Source organism: Pan troglodytes, chromosome 1 (genome assembly GCF_028858775.2).
Source record: "Pan troglodytes isolate AG18354 chromosome 1, NHGRI_mPanTro3-v2.0_pri, whole genome shotgun sequence".
Taxonomy (NCBI): Eukaryota; Metazoa; Chordata; class Mammalia; order Primates; family Hominidae; genus Pan; species Pan troglodytes.
The window spans coordinates 92317934-92340236 of record NC_072398.2 but is presented as its reverse complement, the minus strand read 5'-3'; the positions used below and the strand labels follow the sequence as shown (position 1 = coordinate 92340236).

Here is a 22303-nt window from a genome sequence, read left to right as displayed (position 1 = left end):
CCCCTCTCAGCCTCCTATGAGGCCTCCTTGTCCTCTTTGGAGACCCCTTAGCGCCAGGCTCCGTCACCGCCTAGTCCCTTGGTTCTGACCAAGATCCCGAGGAAGAAGGCGATCACTGTGTGGGGCTCTGCCTCCGTCTGGTCACCTTCTTGAGCTCAGGCTGCTCGGTCGGTCTGTGTGTCCCTGTCTCGGGGACTTGGGGGGCCATCCGTGCTGGGGCCTTGGCGGAGAGGAGAACCGTGAGCCTCTAGGAGGTCGTCCTTCCCCCGCTCCCTGGGGCCTTGCCTGTCTCCCCGCCAAGAGAGACCCCTCTTCCCTTCGCTCTCCCCAGCTTGAGACGGATGGGTTAGTGCAGCCACGGAGGCTTGCGCGGTGGGAGGGGTTGGGACCAGCCTTCTGCTGCCCTGGGTGCTGGGGATCCCGGGGTTTTCCAGGTGCTCGGCCTCCAAGGTGCGCGGTCCTCAGCTCCACCCGCGGGCGGCTCCCGCGTCCGAGGAGCTAAGAGAAGATCTATTAATTTCTTCACGAATAAATCGATGCTCTTGTCAGGGAGGCGATCGATGTCAGCCCTGCCCTGCCTTGCCCTATCCTGCCTCGGGGCCGGCGCTGGCTGGCCGGGGTCAGGGACTGAAGCTGAGACCTGAGGCGTTGCTCACTGGGGGCTGCAGATCGCACCCCCAGGCACCCAGCGCGGGCGGGGAGCTCGCGCCTTTGCGCGCGGGCTTCTCGCGCCACCCTGTGGCTTCTCTTGGAGGCGCGGTCTTGGCTCTCCGGACTCCCTTCGGCCGGATTAGGCGACCCCTTCCCTTTCTCTGCCCCGTCTGTGTCTTCCTCCCCAGGTTCTGCGATTGATCCTTTGGTAGTCCTTTTCGTTTTCTTCCTAGAGTTCGGAGAATGTTCTACCTAACTTACTCCAAGTGACATGCTCACTCCCCTAGGCACGCGCGCCGCGAGGATGGAGCGCTGAGCCTGGGGCTGGCTAGGATGACCTGGACAGCAACCTTTCCTCAACGCAGTCATCTTCCCTCCTCCCCAAATGTAAAAATGCAGCTGCTTTAAGCTGAGAGAAATAACGTATCAGCTTCCCACCTCCGGCCTCAGCAGACACCTCCGAGGCGTTCTGCTGCGGCCCCTCAGCGTCTGCCGGAGCTGGGGGGGATCCTCGGGGAGAAGGCTGACGCTGGGGGCCCCTAACAGGGGAAGGGGCAGAGCGGGGGGCGTCAGAGAGTAGGCAAGGGGGTGGAGAAGAGGGGCAAGGCGGGGCCGGGCGGGGGCCGCTGGCTCCGCCCTTTCCTGGCGGCTGGGTCTTTAACACCGCCCAGCGCACATGTCGCGGGAGGCCTGGCAGCTGCAGCTGGGAGCGCACAGACGGCTGCCCCGCCTGAGCGAGGCGGGCGCCGCCGCGATGCTGCGAGGCGGACGGCGCGGGCAGCTTGGCTGGCACAGCTGGGCTGCGGGGCCGGGCAGCCTGCTGGCTTGGCTGATACTGGCATCTGCGGGCGCCGCACCCTGCCCCGATGCCTGCTGCCCCCACGGCTCCTCGGGACTGCGATGCACCCGGGATGGGGCCCTGGATAGCCTCCACCACCTGCCCGGCGCAGAGAACCTGACTGAGCTGTGAGTGTCCGGCGGGCGGTGGGGGGGCGCGGGGACAGGCAGGCATTGCAGTGCCCCGAGGGCGCGGACTCGCTGCTTGTTTGCTGGTCAGGCAGGGCGAGCACGGCGGAAGGCTGGCACCACGCAGCCTTCGGCGCTGCCCGGGCGTTCCTCCGCAGCCGCCGCTGCCCTAGCAAGCTTTATGGTCAGTGCCTGGATGTCCCCTAGTGTTCAGGGCATATGGGCCGCCGGCTTCAGGGAGATCGAAGGGGGAATCTCCGTGGACCAGGTCTGAGAGAGCCTAGCCGTCTAGAAGGCGCTTTCTGGAGCTCAGCCAGAAGCCCCTGCTCTGTCCCACAGAGAAGGATGGTTACCAGCAGAGAAGTCCCCAGTTTGTCACCCTTACTGCCTTTTTCCTTTTCTAGGGGCAAGCCAGCCCCCGCCCACTTTCTTGTTATGAGGAGGCAACCCTAGCTTTTCTTCTGGAATTGGGGATTGAGCTGGCTGGCATTGGTGGGAGGCGGTGAGGAGCTGAGTGGTTGAGCTCTCCTCTTTCCATTTTTACCATTCCTTCCCCCAGAACCCGTTGATTTGGATCTGGGAAATGGAACCCCCTCCTGGATTTTCTCTCCCCACTCCCATCTCCCTCTCCAACCTTGTCTCTCTACCTGGGGCGGGGAGTCAGGGCCCTTGCTGAGAGACCCTCCTCCCTTTGGTACATGAAGCTGGGGGGAATCTTCAGCATTCTGCAGGACTCTGACATTCTGCAGGAATTGGTTACAAAATACTCAAGTACTTTTTAGCAGCTGGTGAAACCTATGGGAGTATGCGGTAATGACTGGCCTGGAGGTACTCAGGCATCATATGGTGATGGCTGGAAAATACTTGAATATTACATATGGCTATCATGGCCAGCAAGACATCTAGAAGAGGGGAGGAACTGCTAGAAAATCCTCCTCCTGTGGCCTGGGGTTTCGAGGGTGGACAAGGAACCTTGGCCTTGTGCTGTGATGGGCTGGAAGGTATCCGAGGTGAGGATCATCACTGTCTGGAAGTTACTTGAGCAGCTTGCAGTAATTGGCACTGAGTTCCTTGGGTATCTCATGGTAATTAACGGGAAGGCACTCAATCTCTCTCTCTAATAGCTCTAGGGAGACCAGGAGTAGAGGAGATGGCCTTGTCTTGGTCTAGGCCTAGGTCTCTGCATGATGGGAGGGGGCATGAGAGACAGGTTGCCAGTCCTAGTCCAGTTCTCTCATCACCCTGGGCCTTCAGATTGGGGTCCAGACTCCTGAGTGCTCCCCATCAGGGCTCGTGTTTCCCAACTCTTTCCAAGCCCCAAGTGGGTCCAGCAGGGTAGGGATGGGAGTGGTAGGGGAGTGGACAGGCCAGAACTGGGGACGAGGAAGCATGTAGGGTGGTGAGCTGAGATGTCCCCCTGGGTGGGGCTGCAGCCTGACACCCCCCTCCCCACTGCCTGCACAGCCCCCTCCCTCCTCCCTCACCCGCAGAGCTAACGAGGAGATAATGGACTCGAATAGACAGATTGATTATGAATCCAAACGAATGAGGCAGCTTTGAGGCAGCTTTGAGCACGCTGGCCTGACAGCTCCCACACACCCTGCCAGCCCACTGCATTCTCACCCCCTCCCTGGGTCCCTACAGCTTGAAACCCTCTGGGCAGGGGCTGGGGGGTGGGTAGAATAGGGACTTGGCCTCCCTCGGAGTCAGTGGAGGTTACTTTATAGGCCTCTACTAAGTCCACAGGGAAACTTAGGACCTGATCCTGGCTGTCCTGGTGGGGCCAAGGCTGGGAAGGGAGGAAAGGAGGAAGGGAGGGGTCACTTAGGCTGGTCCTGGTTCCTATAAGTTAGGGAAAGTTAGAGGGTAGAAGGGGAGAGTTCTGAGAACCGGCAGTGAGTCAGGGGCCCCTGGCATGTGTATTGTTGGGGTGGGGGGGGCACACTAACATGTCACTACAGGGCAGCCGAGTTCTCAGGAACTCCCTGGTATGTCGGATCCAGCAGCTAGGCAGGCCCCAGGGCGTCAGCTGTCCCCTAGCCCCGAATGCCTACTCATTCTTCTTTCTTTCTTGTCTATCTCGCTTTCTGTAGCTCTCTGTCCTTATCTGTCTGTCTCCCTCCCCTTATCTGTCTTCCTTCTTGCCTGTCACTATTTCTCTGACCTCTTCCTGTCAGTTTCTCTTTCAGTGTCTCTGTTTCACTCTCTCTTTGTTTTTCTGCCCTTCTGCCCCCACCCTCCTCGTTGAGCCTTTCCATCTTTCTGTCTCTCTCCCTCTCTCTCTTGCTGTGTAAGTCAGCCAGTCTGTGCCTCTTCTCCCCTCCTCGACACTCTGACTGCCTCCTCTCATTGCTCCTCTCCTCTTTCCTGGGTCCCTCCTTGGGGTCCCTAACTGATAGCCTGTAAGACTCTTGCTTAATCTGCTGAAAAGATGGTAGGGGAGGTTTTGGTGGAGTAGGGGTTGCTGCTTGGGTGTGAAGAGGGGCCAGAGGCTATGGGGGTGCAGAGATGTTTGTGTGTGTGTGTGTGTATGTCTGTGTGTGTGTGTAGTACAGGTGAGACCGGGCAGTGGCCCTTGGGCGGGCACGTTTGGGAACACACATTTGCATGAGCACAGGCTTCATCTGTGCTGGGTGGGGCAGTGGCAGGGATAAGCCTTGGCCTTTTGTAGTAGCAAGTGTTTCAGTACAACCTCCCACTGATGAGTGTGTGCCGGGGATGCCTGATATAAAAGGAGAACACCAATCTGAGAATGGACTTGTGTGTGTGCACGTGAGAGATGGATGTGAGCTTTGTTTCTGTGTGTCCATGGGTGAGCGTGTTCCTGCAGGCACATGTGCAGGTGCATGGCGTCATCTGTGCAGATGCTTATGCCTCTGTGTGTGCGCATGTGCATACCTGGGTGTGTGCATGTGTGCAAGAGGTATGTGAGAATGTGCATATGTGTGAGGGTGTGGGGATCCATACGTGTGTGCGCTTGTGTGTTCATGCACACACATGTGCATGTGTGACTTGAGGTGCGTCTCTGTGCACATGTATGCATTTGTGTGTGCACGCCTGTGTAAGTGTGTATGCAGGTCTGAACAGGTGCATATGCGTGTGCATGTGGCATGTGCATGTGTATTGTGAGGGAGTAGGTGGGTGGGCATGGGAACTCAAGTGTGGGCCTGAGCCCTGTGACTCCCATCCGCTCTCCCCACAGCTACATCGAGAACCAGCAGCATCTGCAGCATCTGGAGCTCCGTGATCTGAGGGGCCTGGGGGAGCTGAGAAACCTGTGAGGGAAATGGGGACTGTGGGTGTGGAGCTCAGCATGGGCCTGGGGGAGACCAGAAGGTCAGGGAGGGCTCAAGCATCCGAGGGCCTGGGAGGACCTGAGAGGCTGAGCACTGAGGGACTGGGAGAAGTCAGGAAGCTCAGGGCTTTGAGGGGTCTAGAGTAGTTGAGGAAACAATGAGGGGCCTGAGGAGGGGTAGGGGTTCAGCACAGGGGACTGGGAGGCTGGGATGGGCAGGGAGGGCCAGGGGCCCAGAGTAGCTGAGACCTGGGGACTGATCCTCCTGCACCCCTCCCCAGCACCATCGTGAAGAGTGGTCTCCGTTTCGTGGCGCCAGATGCCTTCCATTTCACTCCTCGGCTCAGTCGCCTGTGAGTGTGGCCAGTGCTGGGCAGTGGGAGTTGGGGAGGACACCCAGACTTGGGCTGCTAATGGGCTTGGCTGTCCCCGGGGAATGATTGCGAGGAGGGCCCAAGCCTGGTCAGGGAAGTCACCTCACCATTCTCCTGGGGCTTCCTCCCATCTCCCTCAGGGATGGCATGCTCTCGCCCCTGACAGCTAGAGGTCCTCCTTGCCATCTCACTTCCATGGTCCATGCTGCAAGGACACTTCTCATAGGTGCCTGCCCTATCTTTCTTCCCAGGGCTCAGATACACACCAGTGCAAAGGGAGCAAGCGGCAGGAGCAGGACTCCTGGGTTCTGGCTGGGACTCCATTTCCCAGGGACTCATTGACTTGGCCCCTAGGACATCCTGGGAGCTGGGGTGTTAGGTCTGCCACTTGTCACCCTCCTCATTCCTGGGAGTCATAACTATCCCTCCTGTAGAGCAGTGGACCCCAACTTTTTTGGCACCAGAGACTGATTTCATGGAAGACAATTTTACCACGGATGGTGCGGGAGGAGAGGATGATTTCAGGATGAAACTGTTCCACCTCAGATTATGAGGCATTAGTTAGATTCTCAAAAGGAGCACACAACCTAGATCCCTCACGTGCGCAGTAGTTCACAGAATCTAATGCTGCCATTGATATGACAGGAGGCGGAGCTCAGGCGGTAATGCTCACTCACCGCTGCTCACCTCCTGCTGTGTGGCCCGGTTCCTAAGAGACCACATATTTGCCCTGTTTATAGCCCCTCTTCCTTGCTGTCCTTCTCTTTTTCTTTAATTTAGTTTTTAAGAGTCAGGGTCTCCCGCTGTTGCTCAGGCTGGAGAATAGTGGCACTATTACCCATCTGTGGCCTGGGAATTGGGGACCCCTGCTGTAGGACAGAGAGGGTCATGGGATGGGCAGGAGAGACCATCAGAGTCCCTGGCAGCCCCTCCCTGGCCTTCTGAGGGCAGGAGTTCAGCTCCCCTGTCCCCTAACATGAGCAGGCAGAGAGATGGGAAGGATGGTGGGGCTGACACTCATGGAGTTATGCGGGCTCCTCTAAACTCTGCTGTGTCCAGCAATTTAACAAAGCAAAATAAAGTGATGTCATATCACCGTCTATGCACCGGGGCTTCAGTTAAAAACGTGCTCAATGACACTTCACGATACTTATGTCAATGAATCTTCACAATCAACCTGGTGAGAGAGAGACTGTTCTCGTCCCCATTTCATAGATGAGAATTCTGAGAATCAGAGAGGTTGAGTTTCTGGACTGAGGTCACACAGCTATAAGTGGCAGGATAGAACTTACACCTGCTCTATCTGGCTCTAGAGTGGGTTGTGTCTTTGGTCCCTATGTGGTGGTACTTCTCCCGCCCAGCCACCACAAATTCTAGGTTGGCTAGGAAAGAAGAGGGGTCAGGATAGGCCCCTCAGAGGCAGAGGGTCCCAGCAGCGGCAGCCTGGCACAGGGCACAGGGCACTGGGGCTCCTACATCATTTTCCTGTGTGGCCTGGAGCCGGGCCCCTGCTGGGCTCACTTTTTCCATCGGTACAACGAGGGGGCTGGGGGTGTGGGGGTGTGGGTCCTTTCCTGCCTGACCTTTTAGTCCCTGAGGAGGGCCCGGAAGGAGGAGGAGGAGGGGACCTGAGGAAGTGCGTGGAGTTCCTTGTGGTCAGGTAGGGGCAAGGGAGTGGCAGCCTCAACCCTCCCCCTCTTCCTCTGGCCCCGTCCTGGGCTCTGTAGGGAGGGGAGCACAGATGGAGCCCTTCCCCCAGCTGTGGCCTCAGCACTTTGCCAGCTGGGGCCAAAGCAGTGGGGGAGGGAGGAGCGGCTGTTCCCTCAGATCCCCCTCCCTGGGGTCTGGAGAGGGGGTTAAGTGGGGTTAACCCTTGTTGTCCCAGGGAAAGGAGTGGGACTCAGAAAGTCCCCCCACCCCCCACCCCACCATCTACACACACTGCCTTCCAGGGCTGGTTCTGGTTGCCTAGGCCGGGGCGGGGGAGCCAGATGTCAACTTCTTTCTTGGCTCCTCCCCTCCCTCATTCTGGGTCAGAGTGAGGTCGGGTCACTCAAGGGGTCTGTCTTGCTGTGTCTCCACACCCGCAGGAATCTCTCCTTCAACGCTCTGGAGTCTCTCTCCTGGAAAACTGTGCAGGGCCTCTCCTTACAGGAACTGTGAGTGGGGGCGCTTCCAGGGGCAAGAGCACCAAGTGTGTGTGTGCCTGTGTGCACTTGGGTCTGTCGGATGACATTGGGTCACTGTGTCTGTGTGACACTGCTGGGGGGTCTCTTTGGGGACCATGTGCATGCCAGTGAAACCCCCATCAAAGCAGGGGCTGCAGGACTACCCTTTAAGGGGGCTACTGCCCTGGGGAGCTGGCCTGGATGACTGTGTGTGTGCTGGGCCTGGCTGAGCAGATTACAGGCCCACTGTGTGTCCAAGGCACATCTGCCCACATTCCCAGGGCACCCTGCACAGGGGTGAGTGGGGCAGCAGGGGTCCATGTGTACCTGGTGGGCACTTAAGGCCTCTGGGTCACTCTGGGGGGCTGTGCCCTTCCCTCCTTGTCACCATGCTGAGAGCCCTTGCCTGGTTTCTCATCCTGGGGAGCCTGGGGTGAGGGAGCCCCATGCATCCCTCAGACATCAGCTGTCTTGTCTTCCACTTTCTGCATTAGATTTCTTTCATTTTTACATTATTTTTTCTTTTTGTAGAGTTGGGGTATTGCCATGTTGCCCAGGCTGATCTTGAACTCCTGGGCTCAAGCCATCCTCCGCCTCGGCCTCCCAAAGTGCCGGGATAACAGGTGTGAGTCACTGCGCCTGGCTTATTTCTTTTCTTTTCTTTCTTTCTTTTCTTTTCTTTTCTTTTTTTTTTATGAGACGGAGTCTCGCTCTGTCACCCAGGCTGGAGTGCAGTGGCACAACCTCATCTCGGCTCACTGCAAGCTCCGCCTCCTGGGTTCACGCCATTCTCCTGCCTCAGCCTCCTGAGTAGGTGGGACTACAGGTGCCCGCCACCATGCCTGGCTAAGTTTTTGCATTTTTAGTAGAGACGGGGTTTCACCGTGTTAGCCAGGATGGTCTCGATCTCCTGACCTCGTGATCCGCCCGCCTCGGCCTCCCAATGGCCTATTTCTTTGAATAACATCCTGTTACTGGAGTCAGAGAGAAAGACCTCTGTGTCCTCCCTTTCACCTGTAGACGGTCCTCCCTGCTGCCTAACTGCTCCCTCTTATCCCCTGTGATCCCTCAGGCCCTTTCCTTGACTCTGTTGGTGTCCCCCATGCCCCCCAGGGTCCTGTCGGGGAACCCTCTGCACTGTTCTTGTGCCCTGCGCTGGCTACAGCGCTGGGAGGAGGAGGGACTGGGCGGAGTGCCTGAACAGAAGCTGCAGTGTCATGGGCAAGGGCCCCTGGCCCACATGCCCAATGCCAGCTGTGGTAGGTGCCGGGTGAGGGAGGTGGTGTAAGGGGGCTGGGGAAGAGACCTACCTGCCTGAGGGAGAGGGCACTGAGCAAGCACTGAAAAGGCCTGGGGAACGGGCATTGGCAAAGGCTGGGGGAAACTGCCTGGGGTGACATCGCCTGGGCTCCGGGTCATTGAGGAGGGTGGGGGAAGGAGCAGCCCCGCAGTAGAGTTCTGGGGCCACTCCCAGCTCTAACACCCCTTGGCCCTCGGGCATCCTGGGTGGCCAGGTGTGCCCACGCTGAAGGTCCAGGTGCCCAATGCCTCGGTGGATGTGGGGGACGACGTGCTGCTGCGGTGCCAGGTGGAGGGGCGGGGCCTGGAGCAGGCCGGCTGGATCCTCACAGAGCTGGAGCAGTCAGCCACAGTGATGGTGAGAAGACCTTCGCTGGCAGCCCCCAAGAGGTCCAGGCAGAGCACAGGGGACAAAGATGGGGAAAGAGAGACACACTGTGGAGGAAAGAGACAACGAATAAGGAGCACACTGAGGTTGAGGGACAGACAGAGATGGTTTAGACCCACAGGGCTCAGGCCTATGCTCTGGGGCAGCCCAGGGCACGCACACACCCTCAGGGTGGGCACGGACCCAGCAGGGACCCCAGGCTACACTTGAAGCCCCAGGACTTAGAACCCCTTTCTGGGAACATGGTGTTGGCTGCAAGGGAGAGGGTCACAGAAACCTTACATGTTGGAGCTGAGAGGAACCCAACAGACCATCCCTCCCGTACATCACTTTTCTCTCTCCTTCCTTCCTTCCTTCCTTCCTTCCTTCCTTCCTTCCTTCCTTCCTTCCTTCCTTCCTTCCTTCCTTCCTTCCTTCCTTTCTTTTATGGAGTTTCGCTCTGTTGCCCAGGCTGGAGTGCAGTGGCACGATCTTGACTCACCGCAACCTCCGCCTCTCGGGTTCAAGCGATTCTGCGATTCTCCTGCCTCAGCCTCCCGAGTAGCTGGGAGTATAGGCACGTGTCACCATGCCCAGCTAATTTTTGTATTTTTAGTAGAGACGGGGTTTCACTACGTTGGCCACGCTGGTCTCAAACTCCTGACCTCGTGATCCACCCACCTCGGCCTCCCAAAGTGCTGGGATTACAGGCGAGAGCCACTGTGCCCGGCAGATCACTTTTCTATATAAGGAAACTGGGACCCAGGGAGGAGGCACAATATCAGTTGTACTGCATCCGGGATGAGTTCTCGGGGGTATCGTGGTCTTTTTTCTGGAGATTCTGGAAGAAGCATCCTCTTGCGCACGTGATGAACGTCTTAGTAAGGGAGGCGTATGTCTGGCTCCAGCTCTCTCACTAATTAATTCTGGGAATGACTTTCAGAAAAATCCCTTAATCTGCCTGCACTTTGGTTTTCTTATCTGTAAGCTGAGAAGGTGGACATGATGGCCTTCTGATGTCCTGCCTGCCCCTGGGCGTTCTCTGGCCTCTATCTCTGTCATCCAGACATGCCTTTGGACATCTTCCCAGGCCTTACTCTTTGTCCTTAGGCTGGTGATGGGCAGATGGGAGTAGCCACAGGTAACTCAGTCGGCCTTGTGGACGAGGTCAACAGCAGCTGACAATGGGCTGTGCCCACCCAAAAAGCTGGCTTGGCTCCACCTGGGCAGGAGGAGTGGATATGCAGGGACCAGGAATGTGTGCCTAGGGGGCTGGGAGCATGGTGTTTAGTTGGGGAGCCTTCACTTTGGTGGGAGAGTCCACCCCAGAATTGCTGGAGGCCCCTGGAACCATGTTGAGGGAGGTGCCACTGGGGCGCTGAGCAGGGGGCTTTAGACATGGTGGAGGGACAACTAGCCACTGAGCAGTTCCTCCCTGCTCCAGAGAGCAAAGCTGCCTAGAGTGAGTAAAAGAAAGGGGACCAGGCAGAGGCCATACCCCTGCATGGAGAGACCTTAGATCAACTCTGTTTGGGGTGATTCCAGGATTTGCTTTCTCGTTGGGAGACTTACATGTTTGCTACCATCTGTGTTTTCTAGAAACTACCTATACAAAAGTCACTCCCTACTGGGCACAGTGGCCCATACCTGTAATCCCAGCACTTTGGGAGGCCAAGGAGGGATAATCACTTGAGACCAGCAGTTTGAGACCAGCCTGGGCAACAAAGCAAGACCCTATCTCTTAAAAAAATATTGCACCCTAAATGGGTTAAATGGAGGAGAAGAGAGGCTGCTCTCCCTCAGTTAGGAGGATAAGGGGTGGCAGACCAGCTCAAGGGGAAGAGTTATTGGCCCCACAGTAATTGGAGGGGATGGGACAGCCAAGGGAAGCAGAGGGCAGGGCAGGGCTTCCCCTCGAAGTGGCTGGAACCCAGATCTTGCACAAAAGGCTGGAAACTCTACTGGAAGCTTTGAACTCACATATTCCAGTGGAAGCCTGGGGAAACCATACCTCCTCTGGCATGTGGTCAGAGGATTCCACATTTATGAAGTTTTCGGATAAATGAGATTTATCCACCACTTCATTATTTTCATTTTGTGAAAAATCACTTCCTAAAATGTCAGAAGATAATTTGTCCACCTCTTCAGCTTACAAAACAAACAAAAAACCCATAGTTCAGCAAGATGAAGAATTGTCGTAAGATCATGTAACTTACACATGACAAATCCACGGTTTCCTAGGAAGAGAAACTAGATCTGATTCAATCCTGACGATGATTCAGAATCAAGTCACTTTGCCTGTCTAACCTCACCCATGGTCCTCATCTGCTGCAGGAGGCGATGCCGCTGCTGTTGTTTCTAACTGCCGCTGTGCTATTTGCACCATCTCTTTGTTTCTGATCTTCCTTGGGCTGAGACTCAGTTTGTTAGAACTGTGTGTGAAACAGGAATGAATAGGCAGTGAGGTCCTAGTGGGGTCTCCAACGAGCTGTGTACAAATTTGGTACTTGGGATGCGTGACATCTGTTTAGCTGCTCAGATGGCTGGTTTTAGTTTCAGTTTGGGATATTTTGTGCCTATTTTGAGGCTACTGGTTATATTTTAGATTTTTCAGATAATTAAATATGTGATCCAGGCTGGGTGCAGTGGCTCACGCCTGTAATCCCAATACTTTGGGAGGCTGAGGTGGGAGGATTGCTTGAGGCCCTGTTTAAGACCAGCCTGGGCAGGACAGTAAGACCCTGTCGCTACAAAAATAAAACACAAAATAAAAAAAAATGTGATCCAGGAGATAGTCAATGAGCAAACCTAAAGGAGGAAGGCCATTCTCTGCTACATTCTCTCTCACCCCTCTCTCCCTTCTCTTCCCTCCCAGCCCTCCTCTCCTTTCCATCTGGAGCCAGAGGGGCTCTCCAAAGACTTCAGCCCCAGCCCCAAGCTGGCTAAAGCTCCTTCTTATTCCCCCCTCTCTTTCCTGATCTAGAAATCTGGGGGTCTGCCATCCCTGGGGCTGACCCTGGCCAATGTCACCAGTGACCTCAACAGGAAGAACGTGACGTGCTGGGCAGAGAACGATGTGGGCCGGGCAGAGGTCTCTGTTCAGGTCAACGTCTCCTGTGAGTCTCAGTGGCAGCTCCTGAACCCACCCCCTACTCATCTCTTCTTCCCTCAAAAGAGGATGTAGGGTGGGGGGCTGGAGGAAAGGGTGGGATGTGTGTCTCCACAGCTGCTCCCTCCCAGCTGTTTCCAGATTCCCATGAAAACCTGATCCTTCGGGGGAAGTCCTGGGGTCTTGTCAAGGCCAGAGGGACGGAGATGGATTTCTTTCTGGCCCCCTGCCTGAGCCTTGCTACCTGAGGCCCTCAACGCCAGATGCCCGGCTGTTCCCACTGCTCCGAAGTATTTTTTCATGCCCGTCCCTCATCGGGTCCTTCTCCCCGCATCCTAGTTTCAAAAGAGGAAATTCTCCTGAGTTCCTCTTTACGCTCGCTGCCTAATTTCTCTAGATCGGCCAACAAATTATATTAAATCTTCTACTTTACATCAGTTTTCTTCTTTTATTGTGAAATATACATAGAAATGTGCAAAAAATATATATACTTTAAACAATAATTACTCTTACCAGCATCACGGAAGACCCCCCACCACACAACACCTCTCCCTGTTCGGAATCCCATCCCACTCTCCCATCTCATGTTGACTTTTGTCAGGATAACCATTTCCTTGCTTTTAAAAATAATTTTTCTCAAATATGCTTTCCTATCGGTATCATTTAGTTTTGCCTGTTCTTGTACATTATATAAATGGAATCATACTGTGTGTATTATTTCGTATCTGGTTTCTTTCATTCAACATTATATTTATAAGATTCATTCATGTTAATGGGAGTTGCTATATGTAGCTCATGCAATTCATTGCTAAATAGTATTCCTATGTATGAATGCTATATTATATATATATATATTTATTTATGCATACATACACTTTTTTTCTATCATTGAGGGGCTTTTACTTTTACCAGTTTGGGTGTATTTCTTTTTTTTTTTTTTTGAGATGGAGTCTCGCTCTGTCACCCAGGCTGGAGTGCAGTGGCGCAATCTCGGCTCACTGCAAGCTCCGCCTCCCAGGTTCACGCCATTCTCCTGCTTCAGCCTCCTGAGTATCTGGGACTACAGGCGCCCTCCACCATGCCCAGCTAATTTTTTGTATTTTTTTAGTGGAGACAGGGTTTCACCGTGTTAGCCAGGATGGTCTCGATCTCCTGACCTCGTGATCCGCCCACCTCGGCCTCCCAAAGTGTTGGGATTACAGGCGTGAGCCACCGTGCCTGGCCCAGATTGGGTCTATTTCAAACCCATATCTTTTTTCAAAAAGTGTGTGTGTGTGTGTGTGTGTGTGTTTTTGAAGAGATGGGGTCTCAGCCTGTTGCCCAGGCTGGAATGCTTTGGGATCATAACTCACTGCAGCCTTGAACTCCTGGCCTCAAGTGATCCTCCCACCTCAGCCCCCTGAGTAGCTGGGATTACAGGAGCAAGTCACTGTGCCTGGCTTTTCCCCAAAAATTTAACTGTATATATTTTTGGCTGGTTTGATTGTTAGGCCCCCGACCCATCTTCTTCAGCTTGGTTACACTGACTGCTTCTAGATTCCTTACCCCAAAGACTCCATGTTTAATTGTCATAAGCTGATACCTCACTCCTGTGGGGCCGTGACTTATTTATGGCCCACCACTTATGTTCTTTAAGCCTCTAAATTTTATATGCCTGCTGCCTGATTTATTTAAAATGTATTGTCGACTTTCTTCAAAACATCTCTCCTTGGTGAATTTCCCAGGGCCTGCTGACCTGTTTCTCCCAGGCCTGCCCTTTGATTTCGGGTTCTACTCGCTTTGCCCCTGGACTTGACGGGTGTGTGCCAGGCTCCCTCCAGCTGCGCCCTGACCTCCTGCTGTTGCTCTTTCTGGCCCACAGTCCCGGCCAGTGTGCAGCTGCACACGGCGGTGGAGATGCACCACTGGTGCATCCCCTTCTCTGTGGATGGGCAGCCGGCACCGTCTCTGCGCTGGCTCTTCAATGGCTCCGTGCTCAATGAGACCAGCTTCATCTTCACTGAGTTCCTGGAGCCGGCAGCCAATGAGACCGTGCGGCACGGGTGTCTGCGCCTCAACCAGCCCACCCACGTCAACAACGGCAACTACACGCTTCTGGCTGCCAACCCCTTCGGCCAGGCCTCCGCCTCCATCATGGCTGCCTTCATGGACAACCCTTTCGAGTTCAACCCCGAGGACCCCATCCCTGGTGCGAGGGCCATCCTGAACCCTGCCCCCACTCCTGGGCTCCTCCTGGGTTAGAGCCAACTTCCTGCTATAGCCCTGACCCCAGAAATTGGAGTGCCTGGTTCGGGACAGAAAAGCGTCTGGAGTCCTGGTGTCCAGCTGTTCTGGCCTCCTTACCCTCTCCCCAAGCCAGGACTCCTGAACTCCTGAGCTATTCCGTCCTTGTAGGCTGGCTGAGGAGACAGCCATGCAGCAGGGCATCACGGCCCAGCTGGAAAAGGGTCACATGCATCTTCTTCCTTGAGGCCCAGCAGCCCACCTCCATCCCCCCTCGTCCCATGAAGGAATGAGTCCCAGAGTAGGCAGGGGACTCACTGCTTTCCTCCTCCCTCTGACTGCTTTCTCTCCTCCCTCTGACTGCTTTCTCTCCTCCCTCCTGCTGCAGTCTCCTTCTCGCCGGTGGGTGAGTAGCCCAAGGTGGAGGGCAGGTTCTGCCTGGTCTCTGGAGCTGAGGCTGGGGCAGAGGGTACAGCTGAACTGATCCCTGAGAGAGCAGCTGGGGCCAGGGTTGGGGGGTTACTGGAGGCTACAGTGTGCGCCAAGGCTCACCCCTCCTGCCCTGTGTCCCTACAGACACTAACAGCACATCTGGAGACCCGGTGGAGAAGAAGGACGAAACACCTTTTGGGGTGAGATAGGAAGTAGAAGCTTGTGCAGACTTTGGGACCACGAGGCTGGGTAGAGGCTCATCTGCATGTCATTTCTGGTCAGAGCAGGGAGATCACTACCATCTGGCCTGAGCTCTGACGGCCACCCGCACAGCCACTGCAGGGGTCCCCAGGGGAGGATGAGGCAGGTCTGGAGACCTGGCTCCGGGCTCCCACGCAGGATGAAAAAATGGCTTGCTACAGGAGGCTCTGAGAGTACAGGAGGAGCCCCTGGATCTAACTACCCCTGCCCCCGACCAGATCTCGGTGGCTGTGGGCCTGGCTGTCTTTGCCTGCCTCTTCCTTTCTACGCTGCTCCTTGTGCTCAACAAATGTGGACGGAGAAACAAGTTTGGGATCAACCGTGAGTCGGGGCTGCAGAGGGCTGTCTGTCTGTTCTCCTGGCTTTGTTTCCTACTGGCTCTTCCTGACTCTGTCTCTGTCTGGGGAGCTGTGCACATGGGAGTTCCAGGGCGTGTGAGTGTGTTTGGGGTATAAATGAAGGCCTGGCTGTGAGGCTTGTGAGTGTGAGTGTGTGTGGGAGCGTGTGTCGGGCTGGTGCTGGGGTAGTTTCAGAGGCGGCAGCTGCTAATTGGTGGCTGGATTGTAGTCAAGCGTTAAGTGGGTCTGGGAGGTCTGGGCTCTGTGGGGGTGGAGGGGGAGTTCTTTGGTGCCCATGGGGCCAGGGGTGGGACAGGAGCCAGCACAGGGAGAAGCGGTGGTGCCCCCTTCCCCCTGCCTGCTGTCTCGCTCCCTAACTCCTCAGTCTCTCCCCTGCAAGTTACAAGGTGGGGGTGACCAGGCATCCTGCAGGCAAGGGTGGGCAGGGCCAAGGTGTGGGCAAACCCCTCCATGCGGCTGTGTCTCCTCTCTAGGCCCGGCTGTGCTGGCTCCAGAGGATGGGCTGGCCATGTCCCTGCATTTCATGACATTGGGTGGCAGCTCCCTGTCCCCCACCGAGGGCAAAGGCTCTGGGCTCCAAGGCCACATCATCGAGAACCCACAATACTTCAGTGATGCCTGTGAGGGGCTATGCTGGGTCAAGGGCAGGGGCGAGTGTGTGTGTGTGTGTGTGTGTGTGTGTGTGTGTGTGTAGAAGCCCCTAGGCCTGAACGATCCCTCCCTTTCTCCCACCCCTCCCCAGCCCTATTCCAGCCATAGGCCCTGTCATATTCTTCTCAGGCTGAGTCCAGCCTGGCTCTTAGCTGCAGCCCCTGCCCAGAGTCACAGCTAGCCCACACCATGTCCTCTCTGGGCAGATGCAGCCCCACACTATGACATGGGGCTTGGTGAAGGGGTGCAGGTTGAATTTTAGCCCCCATGCAGTCCCTTGTCTGGGCAGCCTTGTGCAGCACACAGCCCTGCCAAGACAGTCCCCGCTACAACCCCAGCCCTCCCAAGCCTGGGGCTACCGTCTGACCCTGCAAGCCCCCTCAGGTGTTCACCACATCAAGCGCCGGGACATCGTGCTCAAGTGGGAGCTGGGGGAGGGCGCCTTTGGGAAGGTCTTCCTTGCTGAGTGCCACAACCTCCTGCCTGAGCAGGACAAGATGCTGGTGGCTGTCAAGGTGAGACCCTGCCCGGGGGGTACTGCTGGCCTGGGTCCCACCCCCAGGAGCTCCATCACATCAGGACAGAGTGGGGGAAGATGCAGAGGGCTGACATGGCTGGATACTGGAGTGGGCGGGCTGCCCTGGAGGAACAGCAGTGAGGGCTCGGCCCCCACTCAGTCCTGTCCCTGCCGCTTCCATCCAGGCACTGAAGGAGGTGTCTGAGAGTGCTCGGCAGGACTTCCAGCGTGAGGCTGAGCTGCTCACCATGCTGCAGCACCAGCACATTGTGCGCTTCTTCGGCGTCTGCACCGAGGGCCGCCCCCTGCTCATGGTCTTTGAGTATATGCGGCATGGGGACCTCAACCGCTTCCTCCGGTACCAGCACCTGGCCTCAGCGCTGGCCCCGGCCCCTGGCTCTGGGCCCCGTCTTCCCTTCCCCATAGACATCCCTGCTTGTCTTTCAAACCAAGGGGAGACACCAAGAAAGATCAGGAAGGCACATTCCCGTCCCCAAGGAGCTCTGAGATGGTAGAGGAGGCAGATGTGTGAACGTAGGGGTGACTCTTGCAAAGGACAAGTGTCAGTAGTCAGGGAGGTTGCGATGGCAAAGGCCGTGAGCTAAAACTTTGGGGTGGGTGGGCTTTGCAGAGGGTGTATGTGCATTTGTGTGTGGCACACAAAGGCCAGGCCTGTAAGGGTAGCAGTTTAGATAACGACAATAACAATGACAGTAACGAACATTTATCAGGCACCTTCTATGTTCCAGGTGCTATGTTATATACTTTATAATTTATAATTTTTTATTTTTAAAAATGTATTTATTACTGTTATTGTTTTAGAGTTGGGGTCTTGCTCTGTTGCCTAGGCTGGAGTGCAACGGTGTTGCAATAATAGCTCACTGCAGCCTCAAATTCCTGGGCTCAAGCAATTCTCCCGCCTTAGCCTCCCCAGTAGCTGGGACTACAGGTGCACACCACTGCACCTGGCTCTACAATTTGTTCTTAGTATGGTTCTATGTGCTGGCACATATATATCTTGTACAGTAATATAAATATGTATTTATTTTTTATGGCCTCCAAGCATATATTGCAATTTACACTTGAAGCAAGTTACAAAAAATTCATTTCTTTGGCTTTGGACAGAACAACTCTGATATATTTATCTATTAGTGCTGATAATTTTAATAACTTTGAGAAATGTGCCTGTTTCACAGATAAGGCTTAGAGAGGTTCAGTGACTTGCCCAAGGGCACACAGGTAGTGAATGGCCCAGGGGTGATGTGGCCCCAGGCAGAGCCCCTACTCTCAGCCCCTGATGTGATGGTAACATGTTCCCTCGGTCTAGTCTTTCTCTGATGAGATCACCCCCGGGAGGATGGGGCAGTGTTTGCAAGGCAGGGAGAAGAGCAGGGTTTGGAATCAGCTGCCACTTATGAGCTGAGCCTTCTTTGCCAAGTAGCTTTCCTCTCTGACCTCACTTTCCTCACCAGTAAGAGGGACAGTGTGGGGGCTGTGGTTCTGGATGAGCAAGCGCTGTATGGTTGTCCAGTTGATGGTCATGATCTGGTCCCCAAACATCCCTTTGGGAGTGATGGGTCATTCATGCAGTCAGGCTGCAGGACTCAGCTAGGAGAGACCCCTGAGTCTTGGGCTTATCCTGTGGACCAGGAGGGAGCCCATGCAGGGTGTGGAGCAGGAGGCGAGGCCAGACCCAAGGTTGAGTGTGGAGGAGGATCGGCACAGAGGAGCCCAAGAAGGCCAGGGAGGAGCCTATCTCTTTGCTCCCAGACATGGCATAGGCTCAGTGCTGGTCTTGGGGACACAGGCTAGGGAGATACCAGCATCTGGGGCCCAGGCTGTGGGAGACGAGGCTCTAACTGCTGGATGGAACACTGGGGGAATCAACGGAGGGAATCATTAATGCTCAGAGATGAGTCTGGAAGACTTCCCCTAGGAGAGAACATCTGTTCCTTCTCCCCTCCAGGCCTTTGTACTTCCAGTTCCCTCTGCCTGGGGCATTGGGCCTCCCTCCCTCCATAGAAAGATGGAGACAGACACACAAACTCTACCCCTCCCTGCCTCAGCTCCCTTCGAGTGGCTTCAGGACTTGAGTCTCAGTTTAGGTGTCCCTTCCTCTAGGAAGCCTTCCCTGGCTTTTTCCATTCCCACCCGTGGTGTCTGCCAGGTGCCCCTCACACTGCACTGCCACGACCTGCTTATCTGCATCATACTCTGCACTGTAGCCCCAGTGCTTGGCACACTGGAAATGTTTAACAAATGCCTCAACTAAACAAATGAGGAGAAGATTGGCTAGTAGGAGAGGGCATTTTTGGCAAAGTGATCAGTTCAGGCAAAGGTTCAGGAGAAGGAACATCGGGGAATATGGATGAGTGACTAGGACTGACCCGAGTGCTCACTCTGGGGAGAAGGCGGGCATCCTGGACACCTTCGAAAGGAAAGAAGACCCCGTAGGAATGGCTGGACACTGACGGCAGAGGGGAGAGAGACAGGACAATCAAGGACTCCCTGGTTTCAGGGTCTGCCTGGGTGGGAAGGGTCCCTTCCCTGAGGCAGGGGCAAGCTTGGGGAAAGACACCGAGCTCCAATTGGCAAGGGCTGAGTCTGACATGCCTATGGCAAGGGATGTAGGGGCCAGTGGGCATCTGGAGTTCAAGGAGCTGCCAGAGAGGAAGGCATGGATGTGGGAACCATGGGCTGTCTCTGGTGGGAGCCCTGGAGGTGGGCACACCTGTTCCGCTCCTCCATCCCACCCCTCTGGACAGCTGCCTCTACTGTTCTCTCAATCCTCCACTTCCAGGCCCCCAGTCTCCTCTCCCATCACACGCGGCTGCTGGGGATCGCCTTCCTCAGGCTCCTGGGAGTTCTATCCTCCCAGCCTATCCCTTCTCCTTTTCTTGTTCACAGATCCCATGGGCCTGATGCCAAGCTGCTGGCTGGTGGGGAGGATGTGGCTCCAGGCCCCCTGGGTCTGGGGCAGCTGCTGGCCGTGGCTAGCCAGGTCGCTGCGGGGATGGTGTACCTGGCGGGTCTGCATTTTGTGCACCGGGACCTGGCCACACGCAACTGTCTAGTGGGCCAGGGACTGGTGGTCAAGATTGGTGATTTTGGCATGAGCAGGGATATCTACAGCACCGACTATTACCGTGTAAGGGTCCTTTGTCCCCAACGCCTTCCCCTGCATCCAAACTGTAGACACCCTGGATCCCAAGACCACTGAGAGCCTGCCCTTGCTAGGATGGCTGCATGGGTTTGAGATTCACTGGCTCTGGTTTTCAACCTACCTCCTCGGCTCCTGGTGGAGGGGGCTCTGTCTCCTTCGCTATCCCAGACGGAAACAGTACCTTCGGTTTTTGCCTCTTAGACCTGAGAGCCACTAGTGTTTGTTTATTTATTTATTTAATTTATTTTTTTGAGACGGCGTCTCACTCTGTTGCCAGGCTGGAGTGCAGTGGCACGATCTCGGCTCACTGCAACCTCCGACTCCCTGGTTCAAGCGATTCTCCTGCTTCAGCCTCCCGAGTAGCTGGGATTACAGGCACGCGCCGTCACGCCCAACTAATTTTTGTATTTTTAGTAGAGATGGGGTTTCACCATGTTGGCCAGGATGGTCTCGATCTCCTGACCTCGTGATTGCCCACCTCGGCCTCCCAAAGTGCTGGGATTACAGGCGTGAACCACCGAGCTTGTGTATTTATTTTTAATGATGGGGCTGGGGCAGGCTGTGCCTTGACGGGCTGTCCCAGGCGCCCCTGGAATTGATGCAGTGCCCGCCCGTGGCAGGTGGGAGGCCGCACCATGCTGCCCATTCGCTGGATGCCGCCCGAGAGCATCCTGTACCGTAAGTTCACCACCGAGAGCGACGTGTGGAGCTTCGGCGTGGTGCTCTGGGAGATCTTCACCTACGGCAAGCAGCCCTGGTACCAGCTCTCCAACACGGAGGTCAGCCCCGGCCCGTGGTCACCCCTTGCTGGCCTCCCCCTCCCATGCCCCTTTAGGTTCCTTTTTCAGGGAACTCGGTTCCCCTTCTGCCCCTCTGCCACAGCCTGTTGGGGGGCCCTTTCCAGCGCCGTGCCCACACAGTGTCCCCTCCACCCTGGCCCTGTTCTTCTCTTCCTCCCTTATTCTTGCCTTTACCTACTGTCCTAAGCCCAGGCCCAGTTGGCCCGTGGGGGAACCTCAAAGTGCTTTGTACAAGGAGCCCAGACCCCCATCCCTAGCTGCATTTTATAGACCTAAGCAGGAATTATCAGAGTAGAAGGGACCAGCACGGGAAGAGGAACCCAGCACAAGAAGGCCCAACACTGCAGCAGGACGGCTGGAGGTTAGACTGTCAGAAGGACAGTCCTACCCCCTCCCCCTGCCCTCCTAGCTGGCCACAGCCAGAGCAGGCCCCAGGTGTTCTGTCTCCCAGAGCAGCTGCCCCCACCCCCTGCTTGGCTCGCAGTTGTCAGTTTCCATTTCTCCTCCTAATGCAGTCTGCTCCCCGGAGGCTGGTGGGGTGGGGGAGAGGGTTATAGATTTTAATTTTCTCAAGCACTGAGAGAAGAAATGGAATTAGTGCCGCCCATAACCCAAGTCCTCTAATAGGGAGGGGGGAAGAAGGGGAAAAGAGGCTCCAGGCCCCTTCTCCAATCACTCCCTGCCACCCTTTCTCCTTTGGATTCCTTGGCTGCTTTAGCAGTTCTTCCTAGAGTCTAACTTTGATCTTTCTTGCTGCAGTTTCTTTTTGGGAGAGCTAGTCCCACAGAGTGGTATCCATAGAAGGGAGAAGTAAGGATTGCCCTCTTCTTTAAAATGAAAGCCAGCTATTTTTCAAGCCCTTTAACTGCAATTCTGCTCTATTTTCTTTTCTCTCTCTGGAGCTGAGAGTCAGAGGGCCCTTCTCCTCCTCCTTTCAGCCCCCAACACTAAACTGATGGATTGATAAATACCTCAGCCCCTCCCCTTCCTCAACCCACCTGGCAAGTCTTCTTAGGATCTGATCCCAGTTTTCTGGAAGCAATCCTACCCCAGCCTAAGCTTCCCAGAGTTGAGCCTTAATCCTTCTCACTTCTCAGTGTCAGAGCAGAAATGAATCTTGGGGTTGACTGTGTCCATTCGGGTTATTAGCAGCTAAGAAGCCCAGACGAGTAGTGTGAGCTGCCTTGGGAGCCTCAGTGAGGGCACTGGGACTGGCCTCACTCTCTTGCCCCCAGCTTAGTGTACTTTCTCCTCTGTCTCTCCGGTGGCCCCAGGCAATCGACTGCATCACGCAGGGACGTGAGTTGGAGCGGCCACGTGCCTGCCCACCAGAGGTCTACGCCATCATGCGGGGCTGCTGGCAGCGGGAGCCCCAGCAACGCCACAGCATCAAGGATGTGCACGCCCGGCTGCAAGCCCTGGCCCAGGCACCTCCTGTCTACCTGGATGTCCTGGGCTAGGGGGCCGGCCCAGGGGCTGGGAGTGGTTAGCCGGAATACTGGGGCCTGCCCTCAGCATCCCCCATAGCTCCCAGCAGCCCCAGGATGATCTCAAAGTATCTAATTCACCCTCAGCATGTGGGAGGGGACAGGTGGGGGCTGGGAGTAGAGGATGTTCCTGCTTCTCTAGGCAAGGTCCCGTCATAGCAATTATATTTATTATCCCTTG

General features: G+C 55.7%; 1 protein-coding gene across 2 annotated transcripts; it reads left to right on the top strand.

Annotated features, from left to right (window-relative positions):
• Positions 1 to 1257: 1257 nt before the first annotated feature.
• On the top strand, positions 1258 to 22303 carry NTRK1 (neurotrophic receptor tyrosine kinase 1). 2 transcript variants are annotated; one of them, XM_003308515.6, is made up of 17 exons: positions 1258 to 1617; positions 4820 to 4894; positions 5194 to 5265; positions 7377 to 7445; positions 8568 to 8713; positions 8969 to 9111; positions 12104 to 12236; positions 14091 to 14417; positions 14841 to 14858; positions 15029 to 15084; positions 15364 to 15466; positions 15978 to 16124; positions 16540 to 16670; positions 16858 to 17030; positions 19580 to 19820; positions 20456 to 20614; positions 21910 to 22303. In XM_003308515.6, the coding sequence occupies exons 1-17, from the start codon at positions 1328 to 1330 to the stop codon at positions 22093 to 22095; spliced, it is 2469 nt and encodes an 822-aa protein (XP_003308563.1). In that variant the 5' UTR covers positions 1258 to 1327; the 3' UTR covers positions 22096 to 22303. The 2 variants fall into 2 exon arrangements, with proteins under 2 accessions (XP_003308563.1, XP_001145942.2); XM_001145942.7 differs by lacking the exon at positions 14841 to 14858 and having other exon boundaries at positions 1259 to 1617.

Coding starts and splice junctions, on each gene's coding strand:
- NTRK1 (XM_003308515.6), top strand. CDS start 1,328: ATGTCGCGGGAGGCCTGGCAGCTGCAGCTGGGAGCGCACAGACGGCTG. Junction 8,714..8,968: donor CATGCCCAATGCCAGCTGTG/GTAGGTGCCGGG, acceptor CTGGGTGGCCAG/GTGTGCCCACGCTGAAGGTC. Junction 15,085..15,363: donor AGGACGAAACACCTTTTGGG/GTGAGATAGGAA, acceptor GCCCCCGACCAG/ATCTCGGTGGCTGTGGGCCT.